The sequence below is a fragment of the Lagenorhynchus albirostris genome, chromosome 5 (assembly GCF_949774975.1).
Source record: "Lagenorhynchus albirostris chromosome 5, mLagAlb1.1, whole genome shotgun sequence".
Taxonomy (NCBI): Eukaryota; Metazoa; Chordata; class Mammalia; order Artiodactyla; family Delphinidae; genus Lagenorhynchus; species Lagenorhynchus albirostris.
In genome coordinates, this window is record NC_083099.1 from 99,388,445 (window position 1) to 99,404,947 (window position 16,503).

At 37.1% G+C, this 16,503-nt stretch overlaps 1 protein-coding gene across 1 annotated transcript in view; it reads left to right on the plus strand.

Moving 5' to 3' along the window:
- The window catches only part of DCBLD2 (discoidin, CUB and LCCL domain containing 2), an 87,365-nt gene that overhangs the window by 60,553 nt on the left and 10,309 nt on the right, over positions 1-16,503 (plus strand). Inside the window, exons 4-12 of the mRNA XM_060150703.1 lie at positions 1,034-1,085; positions 3,359-3,431; positions 3,753-3,886; positions 5,534-5,574; positions 6,458-6,673; positions 7,456-7,580; positions 12,171-12,321; positions 13,150-13,236; positions 13,383-13,508. Coding sequence (XP_060006686.1) covers positions 1,034-1,085; positions 3,359-3,431; positions 3,753-3,886; positions 5,534-5,574; positions 6,458-6,673; positions 7,456-7,580; positions 12,171-12,321; positions 13,150-13,236; positions 13,383-13,508 — 1,005 coding nt within the window. The remainder of the gene's footprint in view (positions 1-1,033; positions 1,086-3,358; positions 3,432-3,752; positions 3,887-5,533; positions 5,575-6,457; positions 6,674-7,455; positions 7,581-12,170; positions 12,322-13,149; positions 13,237-13,382; positions 13,509-16,503) is intronic.

A 16,503-nucleotide genomic window follows, 5' to 3' on the forward strand; every position in this document is an offset into this window, starting at 1 on the left:
TGGTACTATGAGAACATCTAATAGTCATCCATTCGTTAAACCAAAAATCCCTAAGTGCCTACTGTGTGCTAGCACAGTTTGACTTGCGAAGATCAGGAACAGCTTCTGAGGGGATGCGACAGTTAAGCTGAGATCTAGAGAGGAGTGAGCCAGGTGAAGGGATAGTGGAAGCGCCTTCCTGGCCGAGAGCACAGAGGAAGAGGAAGAAAGCTAGTATGAAAAGAGGCCAAGACGGGCAAAACCAGACTGAGGTCGGACCTTGGGGGCTGTGTTGAAGACTTTGCCCTTTGTCCTAAGAGCAGAAGGAAACCACTGAAATGTTTGAACTAGAAGCCACCTTTTTACACAAGCCTGTGACCTAGGTCTTAATTAGACAAGGTTAGCTCTTACACAGATTTGATTTTGAGATAGGAAATGTTAAAACTTTAAAGTTCTGTCTTATGCAGAGTGTGCTTTAGAATTACCTGGAGGACTTGTTAAAATAGCTTTCTGGGCCCCACTGCCAAGAGATGCTGTAGGTCTAGATGGTGTTCAAACTTTTGAATTTCTAGTAACTTCCCAGAAGATACTGCCGCTGCTGGTCCTACTCCTGGACCAGATTTTGAGTTGCAGTTAGTTAGAGCCACAGAATTAACTCACCTTTCATTTGTTATTGTTTCCCTCACGGGTAACCAGCAAAGGATCATTTTTAGTCATATAGTAACAAGAAATATTTGCTTCAGAAGCTATCAATATATTTTATAGAAGCTACTTCAGGGCTATAAATTATACTTATCTGTGTGCCGTCCATGTGTGTGATACGTGATTCTATGAGGCGATGTGGTGTATTCAATATTGGGCAGACATAGCCCCAGAAGTCCAGATACTTAAAGAAATTGTGATTGCCAAAACCTTATAAAAAGTTAAAGTACTATCTTGATAGCTGTTAAGATTTTGAAATTTAGAACAATATGATATGGGTTTGGAAACAGTTGGTGTTTCAGCAAGAATAAACCTATTATTATTGAATCCGTTTTTGTTTTTTTTTTCCTAGATCTAATTACTTGTTTAGACACTGCATCCAGTTTTTTGGAACCTGAGTTCAGGTATGACCATATTTGTGACTTTTTTTTCTTAAATGTTACTCTTCATCTACTTCATCCTCATCTTATGTACTTAAGATTAATGTACATGGTGTGACTCATAATCATTGTTCTGAGACATCAGTAAACCAGAGCTTATGTAAAACCACTGAGTTGCCATGTTTAAATTTTGCCTTAACTTTTAGCATTTGAATCTTCTCCACAATGGAAGTATAATTTGGATATACTTTAAAAGTAGGATTAGTCACTCTTCAAATCTGGCAAAACTCCTAATAAAGGTAGAAGATCCATTTATCTTTGCTCAAAAAGAAGTAACAGGAGGGTTTAGGCTGTTAGAGAATTCCTCACTGTTCTTACCCAGGTGGCATTTTTATTAATACTACCATTTCCCTGCTTTACACCCTTGTCTCTTGCTTGGACTAGGATTCACTTGTAATTGGTTTCCCTTTTCTAACCTTTGCTGGCTTTTTTCTGCCATTCACATTCTGCCAAGTTATTTTCTAAAATCTGTATTCGATCACTCCCCTGCTTTGAAATCTTCAGGAGCTACTTATTATGACAAAATGCCATCCCTATTCATTAGCCTGGTCTTCAGGGTCCTTCACAAGTAGTCTTTGGGCCATTTTTCTAGTCTCACGTTAACGTACTCATGTTGAAACATCCCTGGATTATTTATACTGCTCTGAGCTCTCAGAACTTTTGTCTGGAATCACTTTATTCTTCTCTGTTTAGCAAATTCATTCTCATCTTTGAAGACCCATCTCACTCACCTCCCCCAACTTGCTACTGCTCCCCAAAGAACCTTCATTTTGTCTTCAGGAATGGTTCTCTCTCTGTGGGCTGGTGGGGCTCTTCAGCCCTCGTCGGGGGTTGTGGCCAGCAGAGGTAACCCTGGCATCGGTGTATGTCACACGGCCCTGCCAGAGGATCAGCTGTCTTGGACCCTCCACTCTCCAGCTCCGTCATCACCACCCACATGCAAGCTGCCGTCCTTTCTCGCCTGGACTGCCTAACAGTGTCTTATCCTCCACTCATGGCCCTTACAGTCTCTTTTCTTTCCAGGAGCCAGAATAACTTTTTTAAAAAAAAATAAAAATCAGATGATATGTATAGACCATCAAAATCCTTTGTTGACGTCCTCTTTTTACTTAGAAATATACTCCAAGACTCCTCACCACAGCCCCCCTGGCTTCTGCATGATCTGATCCCTGTCCCCCCTTCCAAGCTTCTCTCAGACTAACCTTACCTTTCTCACTGCACTCTACCTGTACTGGTTGTCCTCGGTTCCAGACACACACAGGCCATCCTGCCTCAGGGACACGCTTTTCCTTCTGGTTGCGGTGCACATCCCTGCACTGTTCCAGTGACAGCCGGTGGTTCTCTGCTGAGGCTTCCCTTCGTCAGAGCCCCGTCCACTGACCGAGGCAGTGCAGAGCCCTGCATATGAACACAAACTCTGGAGCCCATCTACCACGACACAACTGCGTGACCTGGGCACACAGCTCATCAGTTTCCTCATCTGTAAAATGAGAATAATAATAATACCTACCATGTAGGGTTCTTATGTGGATGACTTGAAGTGTACTTAGAATGTTGCCTGGGACATAGTAAGTTTGCTGAATGTATTACTTCTATTGTTAGATTCCTCCCGGTTATTTCATAGAGTGCCTTTTCTTTATAGCATAATCATAATCTAAATTTAATTAATCATAATCTAATTAATCTAAAGTATCCATTTAATGTATTCTCCCACCACGGGAATGTAAACCCAGTGAGGCTGGCACCATATCTGCTTGGTTGACCCGGTACCTAGCACAGCCCAGCACTTAACAGACAATGTAATAGACATTCATGTAAATGTGTTAAGTGGGTAGGTGGATGAGTGAGTGAGTAAATAAATGAATGCCAAACATTTTTTTTAAATCGACTTAAATTTGATCAGTAGAGAGCTGGTGAAATAAATTGAGCCTCATCCACAAAGTCCAATGTAACTATTAAATATATGAATAGCTCTTACAGTAGAAATATGTCCGCCATTCATTATGAAGCAAAATAAAGCAGTATGTAGAATATGGAATAATTTTTGTATATATGTCTGTGAAGACGTGTAAATGGTTGGAAGATAATCTTAAGGGCTTTTTAGAAGTGGTGGTTCTCTCAGAGTGGTGAGATTATGGTATTTACATTGAACTGAAAACTGGGTAAGTGACATTTTTTGGTCTTTTTCCCCAGAAAGTACAGCACTATATACCCTTTAACTTGTTTTTATTTCACAGCAAATACTGCCCCGCTGGTTGTCTGCTTCCTTTTGCTGAGATATCTGGAACAATCCCTCATGGATATAGAGATGTAAGCTGGATATAGACTTATGTTAAAGTGATGATAAAACTTCATTTTTTTAAACTCCTTCATAGATAGATGTGTAATCTATTGTGTATCTTTATCTTGATTTTTATTTTCTAGGAATTACTTCTTTTTAGTAATATGTAACATTTTGTTGTTTTTCTTCTGCTAAAAACCTGTTCTGTGTTGTATTATCAATAATCTATCCCATGTTTATTAAGAAAACTGCCCAGATCAATTAATTTCTAGAGGAAGAAGTATAAGTGTCTTGTTTATGAATTATCAAAAGAAAATTTAAAACTAATCTTTTATCTTTCCTCCCTGAAGTCCTCACCATTGTGCATGGCTGGTGTGCATGCAGGCGTAGTGTCAAACATTTTGGGTGGCCGGATTAGTGTCGTAATTAGTAAAGGCATCCCGTACTATGAAAGTTCTTTGGCTAACAACGTAACGTCTGTGGTGTAAGTATATATGCTGTTTATAATAAGCGTGTTGCACGGGGTGGGATAGGGATGAGTTAGACCTGAGCAGTATCATTGTTGATGGTGTTCATGAAATAACCTTTGTGTGATAAGGACAGACGTTGATGGTGTTCATGAAATAACCTTTGTGTGCTCGATATCTGAGTGTATTGACGAGCGCAGGCAAGGTCTTGCTGTCTTGGCTTGTTCTCTGTTGGTAGTCATTTGGAAGAGTGATTTGTTTCTTCTTTTCTAAGTGTTGAAAGAGCCCAGAGTGAGTCTAGAAGTATATTGCCAAATCCTTACTTCGTTTTAAAGATCAGAAGGCATAACTAACTACTCTGTTCCTTATAGCCTGTGTGGCCCATGATGGATTAGGATAATTGAAACGCTTTGAATATAAATCAAATTTTGGCATAAATCAGAGATAGTATTATGAATCCCTCTCATCCCAAGAGAATATTTTAAGAATGTATTTTCATGGTATTTATGATCTACTGTATTACAAAACATAGACTAGGCATCAAAAGCAGGAGAAATTGAAACATTGAATAGAACCATAGTATGAGTGATCTATTTGTAAATCTTGCATCTTAGACATGCTCGGTCCTGCAGACAATAAGCGGAATTGAAGCCAGCTTCTCTTCAGGTCCTAGGCCAGTTTCATTCAGAAGGCCAAGAGTGTGATCCATACTCAAGACAGTATAAAGCAGGAGGCAGCAAACTTTTCCTGTAGAGAGCCAGCTAACAAATATTTCAGACTTTATGGGCCACATGTCTGTCACTCATTCTTTTTTGTTTTATTTACAACTTTTTAACTATGTAGAAACTGTTCTAAGCTTTCTGGCCATACAAAACAGGCCATGCATGGGCTGTCATTTCCTCATCCCTGCTCTAGAGTCAGCTACCTTTCCTTCCTCTGGTTTCTTCTGGATGATTTTATGCAGATTGTTTCATTCCTTTCCACTGTTACACCTTTAGAAAGAATTTTTTTCATGTGTTCTCTCTTTCATATTTAAAAAAACGGACAGGTTGCATCCATTTGTGATGGTTTGAGCGTTGTGCTAAAGGCAGGAGCATACACTGATGATTTTGATGATTTTATCCCTCCAAGTTCCTTAGGGCCTTTTGACCTGCCATATGGTGAACTAATAACTAACAATCCCACCCCTCCACTCTCCCTAAGCACCTATTCTGCCGGTTACTTTGAAATTCAAATGCAGTGCTACGTTGTAACACTGAAACTTTTTCTTAGATACATTGATTTCCTGTAACAAATGCAGTCTCTCTTAGTAGTAGCCAGCTTTTCTTCTGTTTGCCCCAGGAAGCTTGAGCCTCTTTCTATGAGAATTACACTTTTCATTATATATTCCCAAAAAGCAATTGCCACAGAAACACTTTAGGAATCAATTTATTTCATGAAAAAGAAATAAAATAAGTACATATTGAAGGTTGCATGGATGCACTTGCATAATCATATATGAAACTAGGCACTAGATACTTGTAGAGAAAATTGATTATGCTGTCTAATAGATAGCCATAGATGGTGCTTAGTGAAATAAAAACAAAAGAAAGCTTTGCTAAGACAAATATGAGGAAATCATGTGGTTATATGAGTGTCACCAAAAAAGTCTTTCTCTCTTTCAGGGGACACTTATCTACAAGTCTTTTTACATTTAAGACAAGTGGTAAGCCTCTCATGGACTTTATAACTTATCATAATTTGTATAATAGCTAGTATTTTTTGAACACTGTACATCAGGCACTTTGCCAATTGCTAGGTTGGGTTTTGGGTTTTGGGGTTTTTTTACACTTTCTCATTCAGTTATCACGAATAACTCTATGAGGTAAAAGACGTGCTTAATAATTTAATGAATGGAATAAACTGGAGGTTTTATATTAATAGGGAAATGATCATGTAAGCATGGAAGTTACCTTAGAAAAAGGGAATTTTGAATATGTCTGAAGTAATTAACTCAATCAACAGAAAATATTGAGTGCCTTTTTTCATTTGTCAGGCACTGTTCTGGTGCTAGTGAAACAAAAGTGAGCAGAATAAACAAAATTGTGCTTTCCTGGAGCTTACATTCTGGAAGTGAGAGATTGACAATAAACAGCGGATAAGTAAATGAATGTTTATAACGTCCTGTTTACAATATTATAAAAGATGTAGAAAATAAGGCAAGGAAAGACGACAGGCAGTTCAGAAGGGACAGGTTCGAAGTTTAATGTTGGTTGGGGCAGGCCTCATGGAGAATGTGACATCTGAGCAAACACCTGGAGGAGGTAAGGGAGCTAGTTGCCCTCTGGGGAGAGTATCCCAGGGAGAGGGTAATGTGTTGCCATTCAGCTAGTGATTACTGCTGTGAATAAATACGTCTGTACGTTCTCTGATGAGACACGAAGACATAGACCCAAGAAACATTTGCATACTTTTGAAACCCTCTAGTACAGTATATTGTCAGCATAGTGTATGTTAATTAAAGGAACAATTAGAGTTTCCAATGAGCAAGTGTTTAGAGATTTTTGAGTTTATATCTGGAAACCAAATTACTTTCTTCTTTGTTTCAGGTTGTTATGGAACACTGGGCATGGAATCTGGCGTGATCGCCGATGCTCAAATAACGGCATCATCTGTGCTGGAGTGGACGGACCACACAGGGCAAGAGAACAGCTGGAAACCCGAAAAGGCCAGGCTGAAAAAACCTGGACCTCCTTGGGCCGCTTTTGCCACTGATGAATATCAGTGGTTGCAAATAGATCTGAATAAGGAAAAGAAGATCACAGGTTAAGAGACACAATTTTCTAGATGATTTATAATACTAATTTCATTTGGAAACCTGGTGACATCTAAGAATTTCATAGAAAATTAGGTCACTGCAAATTTAATTATATGGTTTTAAGTTTAGTGTACTGGTGTTAATATTGACCGAAGTTGGCTTTATAAAGCATGGCAAAGGAGAGGAGTTGGTATTTGATTCTTACTAGCATTTCTTTTCATTGTAAAGAGATTCTTTTAAGGTCGTGTTTCAGTAAAGGGATCTTGTGACATCTGAAATAACCATCTCCTATAGTCATTAAGAGAAATTTGTGTTAAAGGAGTCCATTTTAAGTGCTACAAATAATATTCCACATGTGCCAAGTATAAATTTAATTATTTAGAGCAACTTAACAAATGGTCAGAATAATTGGTTAGGATTGGTTTAGATAATTTTGTTAGATTTATTTTGCTCTGGTTCTAAAAATAACACCAGTAATCTTCTTTAATCTATTCATTCCCAGGAAGTCATTCTTTCTCAGTAGGTGAACTATATTTTGCAGTGTCGTGAACACAAGCTGCTAAAATACAATAGTCCTTTCCTTACGTGTGCCTGTCATTCTTCTTGTCTCTACAAGGGAGCAAAGCCGAGGATTTAGTTACCATTAGGATGAAAACGTGCACTTAGATATGGTAATGTGCCAGAGACAAAAATGTTTCAACAGTACATTTTAGGTGTTAATGCTTCAATGATGAACAAACTTCAAAGATCAGACCGTGAGCACTAACAAAAGGACCTCTCCATTCCCAGGCATTGTAACCACCGGCTCCACCATGGTGGAGCACAATTACTATGTGTCAGCCTACAGAATTCTGTACAGTGATGATGGGCAGAGATGGACTGTGTACAGAGAGCCTGGTGTGGAGCAGGATAAGGTAAAATGATTACCAGAGTATTTTTAAAGAACATTAAAAAGGGGGATGGGGGGTAGGTGGCCTTTGCCAAAAGCCACAGAAGCTCTTCCTGTGTGATATAAAAATTAAATATCATTTGGTCTTACTCTGCCCTCTTCTGGTTATTTTAGGTAGTGTTAGTTATTGGCCTTACCCTTCTACCTGTGGTTAGGAAATTCTCAGTGCTTCTAGGTCCCTTTTGATGATTGTAAGGGTAAGTACTTGCCTGATTTTTTTTTTTCCAGTACAGTTTAATTCACTTGTTTAAATAATTCATTAAGAAATAATAAAAAGGAACTTTAATTTTTTGTCCTTAAAAAGATTTTCTTATCAATCCACAGAATGATGTAGAGCCTAACTTGTTCCTAGATTTCTACTGTAGGCCAGCGGGGGTGGGGACAAAAGAGCTAAAGGTAGAAGGGCATTAAATTGTAGGATATTATAGAAAGGTCATGTCAAGATCACCTCACCAACTTTTGTCGTAGAAAACAACTTTTTTTCTACCTGAAGAATTTCCTTAACTTCTGTGGTAATAATGAACTGTTGTTCTAGTTAGCAAAAAATGACAATGCTTAGGGGTAGAGAGCAAGTAGGTAGAGGTGGCTATCAACTAGAGGTTTGTTACTTTCACCTAGGCTCCTGGACACTGATCCACCCACCACAAGGGGTCCCTGTCCCCAAGGAAGGTGGATGCCTCTCATCTAGAATTGAAATTATGAGCACATTTTTTTCAATGAAACCTCCCTGTGAGTTTTGTTTCAATTTTATGATACTATCAGTTCTCTATCATATACATGATATGCTAATATATTTTCACTTGCCACTTTTCTCATCTCTCTGTTCAAAAAACTCCAGGGATTCCCTTTAATCTTTCATATGGATCTAAACTCTTCAGCTGTTACTCAAGGCCTTCTTTCCTCTCTTCTGCTTGATATCACATGAACTTCAATCTTTGGTGAGCCTCCACCCCTTGAAGCAGATAAAAATATTGTCTCTGAATCTAACTTACTTCTGCCTAATGCCCCCAAACTTACTTTTTACTATTAGCACATACATATTTATTTGTACAATAATATTTGTTATACTTGTAGAATATAGTTAATTTTTTGAAATTATAAGTATTATCCATGCTTATATTATTAAAACATCTAACAACACTGAATTATATTTCTGAAAAACTTTTTTTGGCTTCCTTTTTGAAAGATAATTTCACTGGGTGTAGAATACTAGGTTGACAGTTTTTTCTTTCAATACTTTAAATATGCTGGTCCATTGCTTTCTAGTCTGCATTGTTTTCAGCAAGAATTTATTTTAAGCAATTTTTTTTTTTTTTTTTTTTGCGATATGAGGGCCTCTCACTGTTGTGGCCTCTCCCATTGCGGAGCACAGGCTCTGGACGCACAGGCTCAGTGGCCATGGCTCACGGGCCCAGCCGCTCCACGGCATGTGGGATCTTCCCGGACCAGGGCACGAACCTGTGTCCCCTGCATCAGCAGGCGGACTCTCAACCACTGCGCCACCAGGGAAGCCCTATTTTAAGCAATTTGATTATGATGTACCTTTGTGTAGTTGTCTTCATGTTTCTTCTGCTTGGATTTCTTTGAGCGTCTTGGATCTGTGGGTTATAATTTCTATCAGATTTGGAAAATTATAGGCCCTTTTTTCTTGAATATGTTGCCTCCTCAGTTCTAACTACGTGAAGATTATGAATCTTGAAGATGTATCAGTTCACTGATGCTCTGTTTATTTTTTTCAAGTCTTTTTCTTTCCATGTTCCAGTTTGGAAAATTTGTATTGTTTTATCTTTAAGTTCATTAATCTATTCCTCTTCAGTGTCTGATCTGCTATTAATTCTATCTGGTGTATTTTATCTCCAACATTGTATTTTTCACTTCTAGATATTTTGTTTTTGGCTTTTAAAATTTCTTCCATGTCTCTCCTTAACATGCTCATCCTTTTCTTTACGTCTAAAACATACGGAGTATATAATAACCCTTTTAATGCCCTTGTCTACTAATACTATATACTAACGTGTCATATCTGGACCTTTATATATTGTTAGATATTATGGGTCCTATTTTACATGCCTGGTAATTTTTGATTGGTTACCAGACATTGTGAACTTCATATTGCTTGGTGTTCGATTTCTTTTTTTTATTATTACTCCTTTAAATATTTTTGAGCTTTATTCTGGGATGCAGTTAGGTTCCTTGGAAATCATGTGATCTTTTCAAAGCTTACATTTTAGGTTTGTTAGGCAGCACCTGAGCAGTTTTAGTTCTAATTTTTCCCCACTACTGAGACAATACTGTTCTAAGAACTCAATCCAATGTCCCATGTATATGAGGTTTCTCCGGTCTCTGTTGGCAACATAAGCTGGCCCAGCCCTGTATGGCCCTGAGAATTGTTCTCCTGTTCCTTTCTAGTGGTTTTTTTTCCATCCACAGATAGTTTAGTTAAAGGTGTAAGGGGAAACCCCAACAGACCCTAGAAGTCTCTGTGTAATTCTTGTCTCTCCCACACTCTGCCCTGCAAATTCTAGCTGCCTTAGCCTCTCCATCTCTGAGCTCTCCCTCAATTCAGGGAGACCACCACGCTCTTTCCAGGCAATACTGGTGCAATAGAAGGGCTCACCTCATTTGTTTTCCTCCACTTGGGGAGTATTGCCCTTTGCTGCCTGTTGTCCAGCCTCTGAAAACCATTGTTTCATATATTTTATCTGATTTTTCAGATCTTTAAGGCAGAAGGATAAATCCAGTCCCTGTTAGTCTGTCGTGGGTAGAAGTGGAAGTCCTTACATTGAATTATATGAAATAACAGTCTTTTTTGCCTCACTTATGTTTGTCCATCTGCTCTCTCATCTACTCCCAACTCAGGGATAATTGATGTATTCGTTTTCATACCCTTTCTAAGCACGCACACATACATGAGCACATACACAAAGATTCAGGCTGCTTTTGGTTTTGTTTTCAGAAAATGGGAATGTATATACAAGTTGTTTTCATAATATATTGCTTTTTAATAGTATGCCATTTTTGTGTTTGGTAATATCCAATAAAATGTAAGTTCCTTGAGGGTGAAAACTTTGACTTCCATTTCCATTTCACCCTCGTGGCACCTTGTGAGCCTCCACATTACACGGGGTGGGTCATAATAAATGCTTGTACATTAAATGTAAATCCTTTTTACTTAGTTTTTATGAAATCTTTTTCCTTTAAGTTTTTTATGAAGATGAGATGGCAGTATGGAGTAAAATTTCAGGGATAGTTTTTATGTCCTAAGATGATGATGTTTAGTTATTGTTCCTGTTCCACTAATATAATAGACTGCAAGGAATCGCCTTCATTTTACTTGAGAGTAATATCTGAGGAAATAATGGAAGCTTACTAGTTCAGAGATTATTGTAACTTCAGACCTCTTTAAAAATGAAGGATATTAAATCATCTTAGAAGGTTATAGTCGAATGCCATTTGAATCAGCCAGGAAGAAAATAGCTATAATATTTGGAAATAACTTGATTGAGGAGTTAAACATTTACTTGTTCTCACATTAACTGAGAAAAAACCACTTGGATTTTAGGCAGGTATCTGTTTATTGATGGTCTTTAGAAACTGCCTAGGTAATTTGGCCTGAAGAAATGAGGAGGGCTCTTTTTTGCTTAGTGGAGCCCTATGGTTAAGTCAGAAGACACAGATTCAAATCACTGCTGTAAACTGACTGGCTATGTAGTCCACTTACATTGTATAAACCGCAGTGTTCTGGGTTCTGCCTATTTTGTAGGCTTGTCATGAAGAACATCTGAGTTAATTATATGAAGATGCTTTGTAAATAATGAAGAGCTGTTCCAGTGTGAGATACTATTATTATTTGCTTGAAATAGTTGAGGGAATGAAATAGTCACCTGAAATTATGTTTTTGCCTAAGGATTATTCATGTGATGCATTTGTGGCTATTTAGTTATGATTATTAAATTAGGCAGTGGGCAGCGTCACTTTTCTGGTTCAAATAGCAGGAAATGAAAATGTATGATATGGGAACTGTGTTTATATAGTTTCTCCAGTAGGCGGAGCTATGTATCTGTTATGTGTTTGTTAGTGTATGTTCACTTTCAGTCTATTTATTGAGAGAAAAATTATGAAAGGTACACAGTACAGCATTTCCTCTAAGACCTCAAATGTTCAATTATGCTTTACTTTGAAAATAAAATTAATATATTTAAATAGTTGGTGATTCCACAGGACTAGAGTTACTAATTCATTAATACAAGGTACTGTGCACTGCAACCGAAACCTTCTTCCCAAATTGCCAAGTTAGAACTTTTGTTATGTTTAAGTCATCTTAAAATCATTTCTATATTCAGTATTTTCCTCCTATGAAATTTTTATGAAGAGTGTGCAGCTTAATAGTTTTACCAAATTATGATTAATTTATTTTCTTAGAAATTAATGCTTAATGTCACATTTTACAGAACTCATTTAAGGTCCAGAGCAAAAACCAAAAACATGTTTCAGTGGAGCAGTTTAGCCCTGGCCTCTGTTGATGTAAAGTACCAATTTTTGTTGTTTTTTAAAGATATTTCAAGGAAACAAAGATTATCACCAGGATGTGCGTAATAACTTTTTGCCACCAATTATTGCACGTTTTATTAGAGTGAATCCTACCCAATGGCAGCAGAAAATTGCCATGAAAGTGGAACTGCTTGGATGTCAGTTTATTCCTAAAGGTAAAGCAACAGTATGTTTAAGGCATGTGGTTTTCACTGGATTAATTAAAAATGACTGTGCTGTTCTCTGAGAAATTAATTAATAATAATGTAAGTGTTTATACTCTATAGTATGTTCTTAAAGGGATTTTTAAAAAGAAATAGTTATCCCTGTTAAATATCATATTAGATATCAAACTGGTTTCCAGAATTACAAGTGGAAGAAGAAAGAGAGGGTGTCACTGATGACATAATGCAATGAGATTGCTTTCCAAATGTAGTCTCAACCTTAATAATTTTTAATCAGGTCTCATGTAGTAGAATATTTGTATCATATAAGCACTGGTAATTGTAAGTCACCTTAGCCTAAGTGCCTTTTACTTTGAATAAATTAAAAATGGGAATAACTTCCTTCAAAATTATATAATATTTTAATACTTTGTTTACTGTTATATCCCCCCAAACTACCATAGTGCCTGACACATAGTGGGCCCTCCATAAGTATTTATTAAATGAATTGAATGAGTAGTATATTATACTGTGAACGACATTTTTACAGCTTTATCATTCAACATCATCTGACTCCCTGTTATTTTCCTTCCTAAGAAGGAAATTTTTCGGACAATTTAACTTTTCGGACAATTTAATGATTTAAAAACTCAGAAATCCCAATATATTTGTGCATTTCATGCAGAGTATATTTATCCTTCTGACGTATTTCTCTCTGAGATTTAAAATTAGTGTGCAGAATTAAGTATTCTGGGAAATGTTAAAGACATTTAAAATTACTATATTTAACTATGATTTTTATAAGCAAAATGTATAAACTTTTCTAAACCATTTTTCAAGGTCGTCCTCCAAAACTTACTCAGCCTCCACCTCCTCGGAGCAGCAGTGACCTCAAAAACACTACAGCCCCTCCAAAAATAGCCAAAGGTATGCCTACTTTAAATGTGAGAATTTGATGTTCCCTGGATTTGTGGTATAATTTTCCATAAACATATTAAAAGCATTATAAAGTAACTATTTTAATCAAGCTGGTATAGATTAAAGAATAAAAAGTTTTTAAAACTTTTTTCAAGGTCGTGCCCCCAAATTTACTCAACCACTACAACCTCGAAGTAGCAATGAATTTCCTGCACACACAGAGCAAACAACTGCCACTCCTGAAATCAAAAATACCACCATAACTCCAAATGTGACCAAAGGTATGCAAACCCCAAAATTAATACCTGTTCATAGTAGTGAGTTTTTTTGTTTTTAACTTAAGTTTTCAGAAACATTTCCAGCTTTTAAATGCTCAGGATTCTCTCCCTCTGTTTTTTAAGTATTGCAAAAAATTTGATTCCATACCTTATAGAAAAAGCTGGCTGCATTGCTCTAAGTTCTATTATCTGGTACTATGTAAAATGGTTCTTTAAATATTTAGAGATGGCTGCTGTATTCTAGGCTTCCTCTTATGATTTTTTTCCCTCTATAGCTAAATATGTGGAGTCTCAGGCTTAGGAAGATAATTTTTCTAGAAATAACTAAAACCATAGCAGGAAACAAACTTTTTTTCTGATTATACATTAATCTGCTGGATAGGGAACTTGGTAGGATAAAGGGAAGAAGGAAAAAAAAAGTTTTGGTGAAAATACATACTTTTTTTTAAAAAAAGATACTCTGTTAACATTTATTTTAAAAATTTGGTCTCTGTTTTTTAAATGTTTACAGATTTTCAGATTATAAATAGTGTGTTTTTCAATTTACTTCCAAATTTTGCTTTTAATTATTAGTATATAAGGTGTTAACATATATAAAACATAGTAGTTTTTTTATTTTACTAGTTTGAAAACAAAATTTCTGTTGAATTCAGGAACAAAAAGCATCAGTGCCATGGAGGAATTAATTTCAGTGTTGACAGATAAAAAGCACACTAATTTTCAGGACAGTGCAGAGAAGAGAAAGCAGTTCATTCAGAGTAACTTGTGCCACATAGCACTTAATCATTCTCATTTTCTGAAAATTTGCCTGGATTCAGATAACTTTCTACAACTTCCTACATGTCAGTTTCCTTCCTATCTTCTGAAGTATTCCCAAAGAGACCAATTTCTTTCTCATGCTGCAGGAAAAGCTAGTATTGACTGAAAAACAAAACCTCACAACCTAGAAGTTGAGAATTATGTTTTATTCAGGGTCTTACTGGGGACAGTAGCCTGGGATACAGCCTCTCAGATTGTTCTGAAAAACTGTTCCAAAGAGGGAGGAGCCAGGATTTATAGGGGTTTATGCTGGAAAAAATGTAGTCAAACATCAAAAAATTACCGCTAATCACAAAAACCAGACGTCTCAAGTTAATGATTTTAGTGCTTTTCTATGTGTGGGAAGATGCAAGAGTCTGAGCTCATTGAAATTATTCATTGATGTGTATCTTAACTGTTTAGAGCCAGTATTCTGTTTTTCTCCATCCTAAATTCCCCTCAGGGCGCAGAGTCACGGGGTGGGAGTAGTGGCTGAGGACTTGGTGGCAACTCTTTGAAATGGCAGGGGCAACATTTATTTTGTCCAGTCTAGAGAGAAGCAAGAGTTGACAGAGACGAGAAATTTCAGCATCCCACAAAGAGCTTCTTATCCATTTACAGAAAGCATGCGTTCAGGTGGAATCCCAGACCACATACCCAGATGGAAAAACAGTCATTTAAAAGTGTTGTTCATCTTAAAATCTGATTATAGAATTTTAAAATCTTAGGACTAAAAGGGTTCTTAAAGCATTTTCTTCCGGAACTAGGATCCCTGTAATCTTTAAAATAACAAAGAACATCTAGGTCTTTTTGGTTGAAGACCTCCTGTCTCCTTTTCTTTGGAACAGTAGTATGTAAACTTTTTATTGTTTTTTTGAACCTAAGCATATATTTTAATGCCTCTGAATAAGTCAGACTGTATCCATCTGAACCTGATTATTCTCTCTACAATTTCACAAATTTTAGGGATAAAGCGCATTTGCTTTTCTAATTTCTTAGTCCTTTCTATCCTGAGTCATGATTTCTGTTTTATTCACTTCTCCTTTCTCCATTTTTACATCCAGGCTGAGAGTGATGCTGGTGCAAATCATGTCATGGTCAGATTTGTGCCACTGCTGTAATGTCCAGATCCTCCCTCAGTGGAGCCCTCAGTAGCAGCTGGTGGACTTTCTGTTTCCCTGGTTAGCTCTTTTGTCTGTTCTCAACAGTAGCTGTTTGAAACATTCTCTGTAGTTTTCAAACCCTTGACCCAGAGATCCTCAGTCACTCTCAGTTACATCTTCAGCTTCCCAAAGTAGAAGCCATTCAAAGGGCATTTCCTTTTTTGGAGCCTGCATACTCACCTAGTTCCCATCCATACAGCTTCTCAGAGGCCTGGTGTTATTGATTATCCTCTTCCTCCCTGTATCTTTAGCTTCTTTCTCTCTTTGGGTGGGATTATAAGGAGTAAATAAGATGCAGGTCTGGCGCTTAGCACCCAGTAAATAGCAGCAGTTGTTGCTGTTATCACCCTCATGGCCAGGAGGAGGTTGAGAGGTGGAGGAAGAAACTAGTGTCCCAACTGACCTTAAGCAGACCATTTCTGCCCAGGATTCTTTATCTATGGAGTGAGATAAGGGGATTAAGTGATCTCCAAGTCCCTGCAGGCTCCAGCATTGTGTTGGTTTCTGCCTTGTTCGTACACACGTTTGGTTTCTATACTTAATACTATATTATTATCTTCCTGCATCTATAAATATTTTGCCATCACTTCCAATTGCTGGATGATATTTTAATATTATTTTATAAGGATAATATTTTATTATAAGGAGGAGACCATGATTTACTTATTCCCTTTCATTGTTGGGCATTTGGATTACTTACGGTTTTACAGTCTTCTGCAGATACAGAAGCAAACATATTTAAAGATACGTCTTTGAATCCCATCTTAATTTTTTCCTAAGGATAAATTCTACATAGAGAATTGCCAAGTAATAGGTTTTTATAGATACTGCCCCAAAATGCCAATCAGAAAGGTAGTTTCGATTTATAGTCCCATCAAAATCCCTGTTTCCTGATACCCTTTTCAACAATTAGTTGTTCTTTTAAATATTTGCCAATTTGATAAGCAAAAATAGCATCTTTCTGATTACTAGTGAGGCGAACATGCTTAATGGTCACTTGTGCTCTTATTACTAGTGAGGTGAACATGCTTAATGGT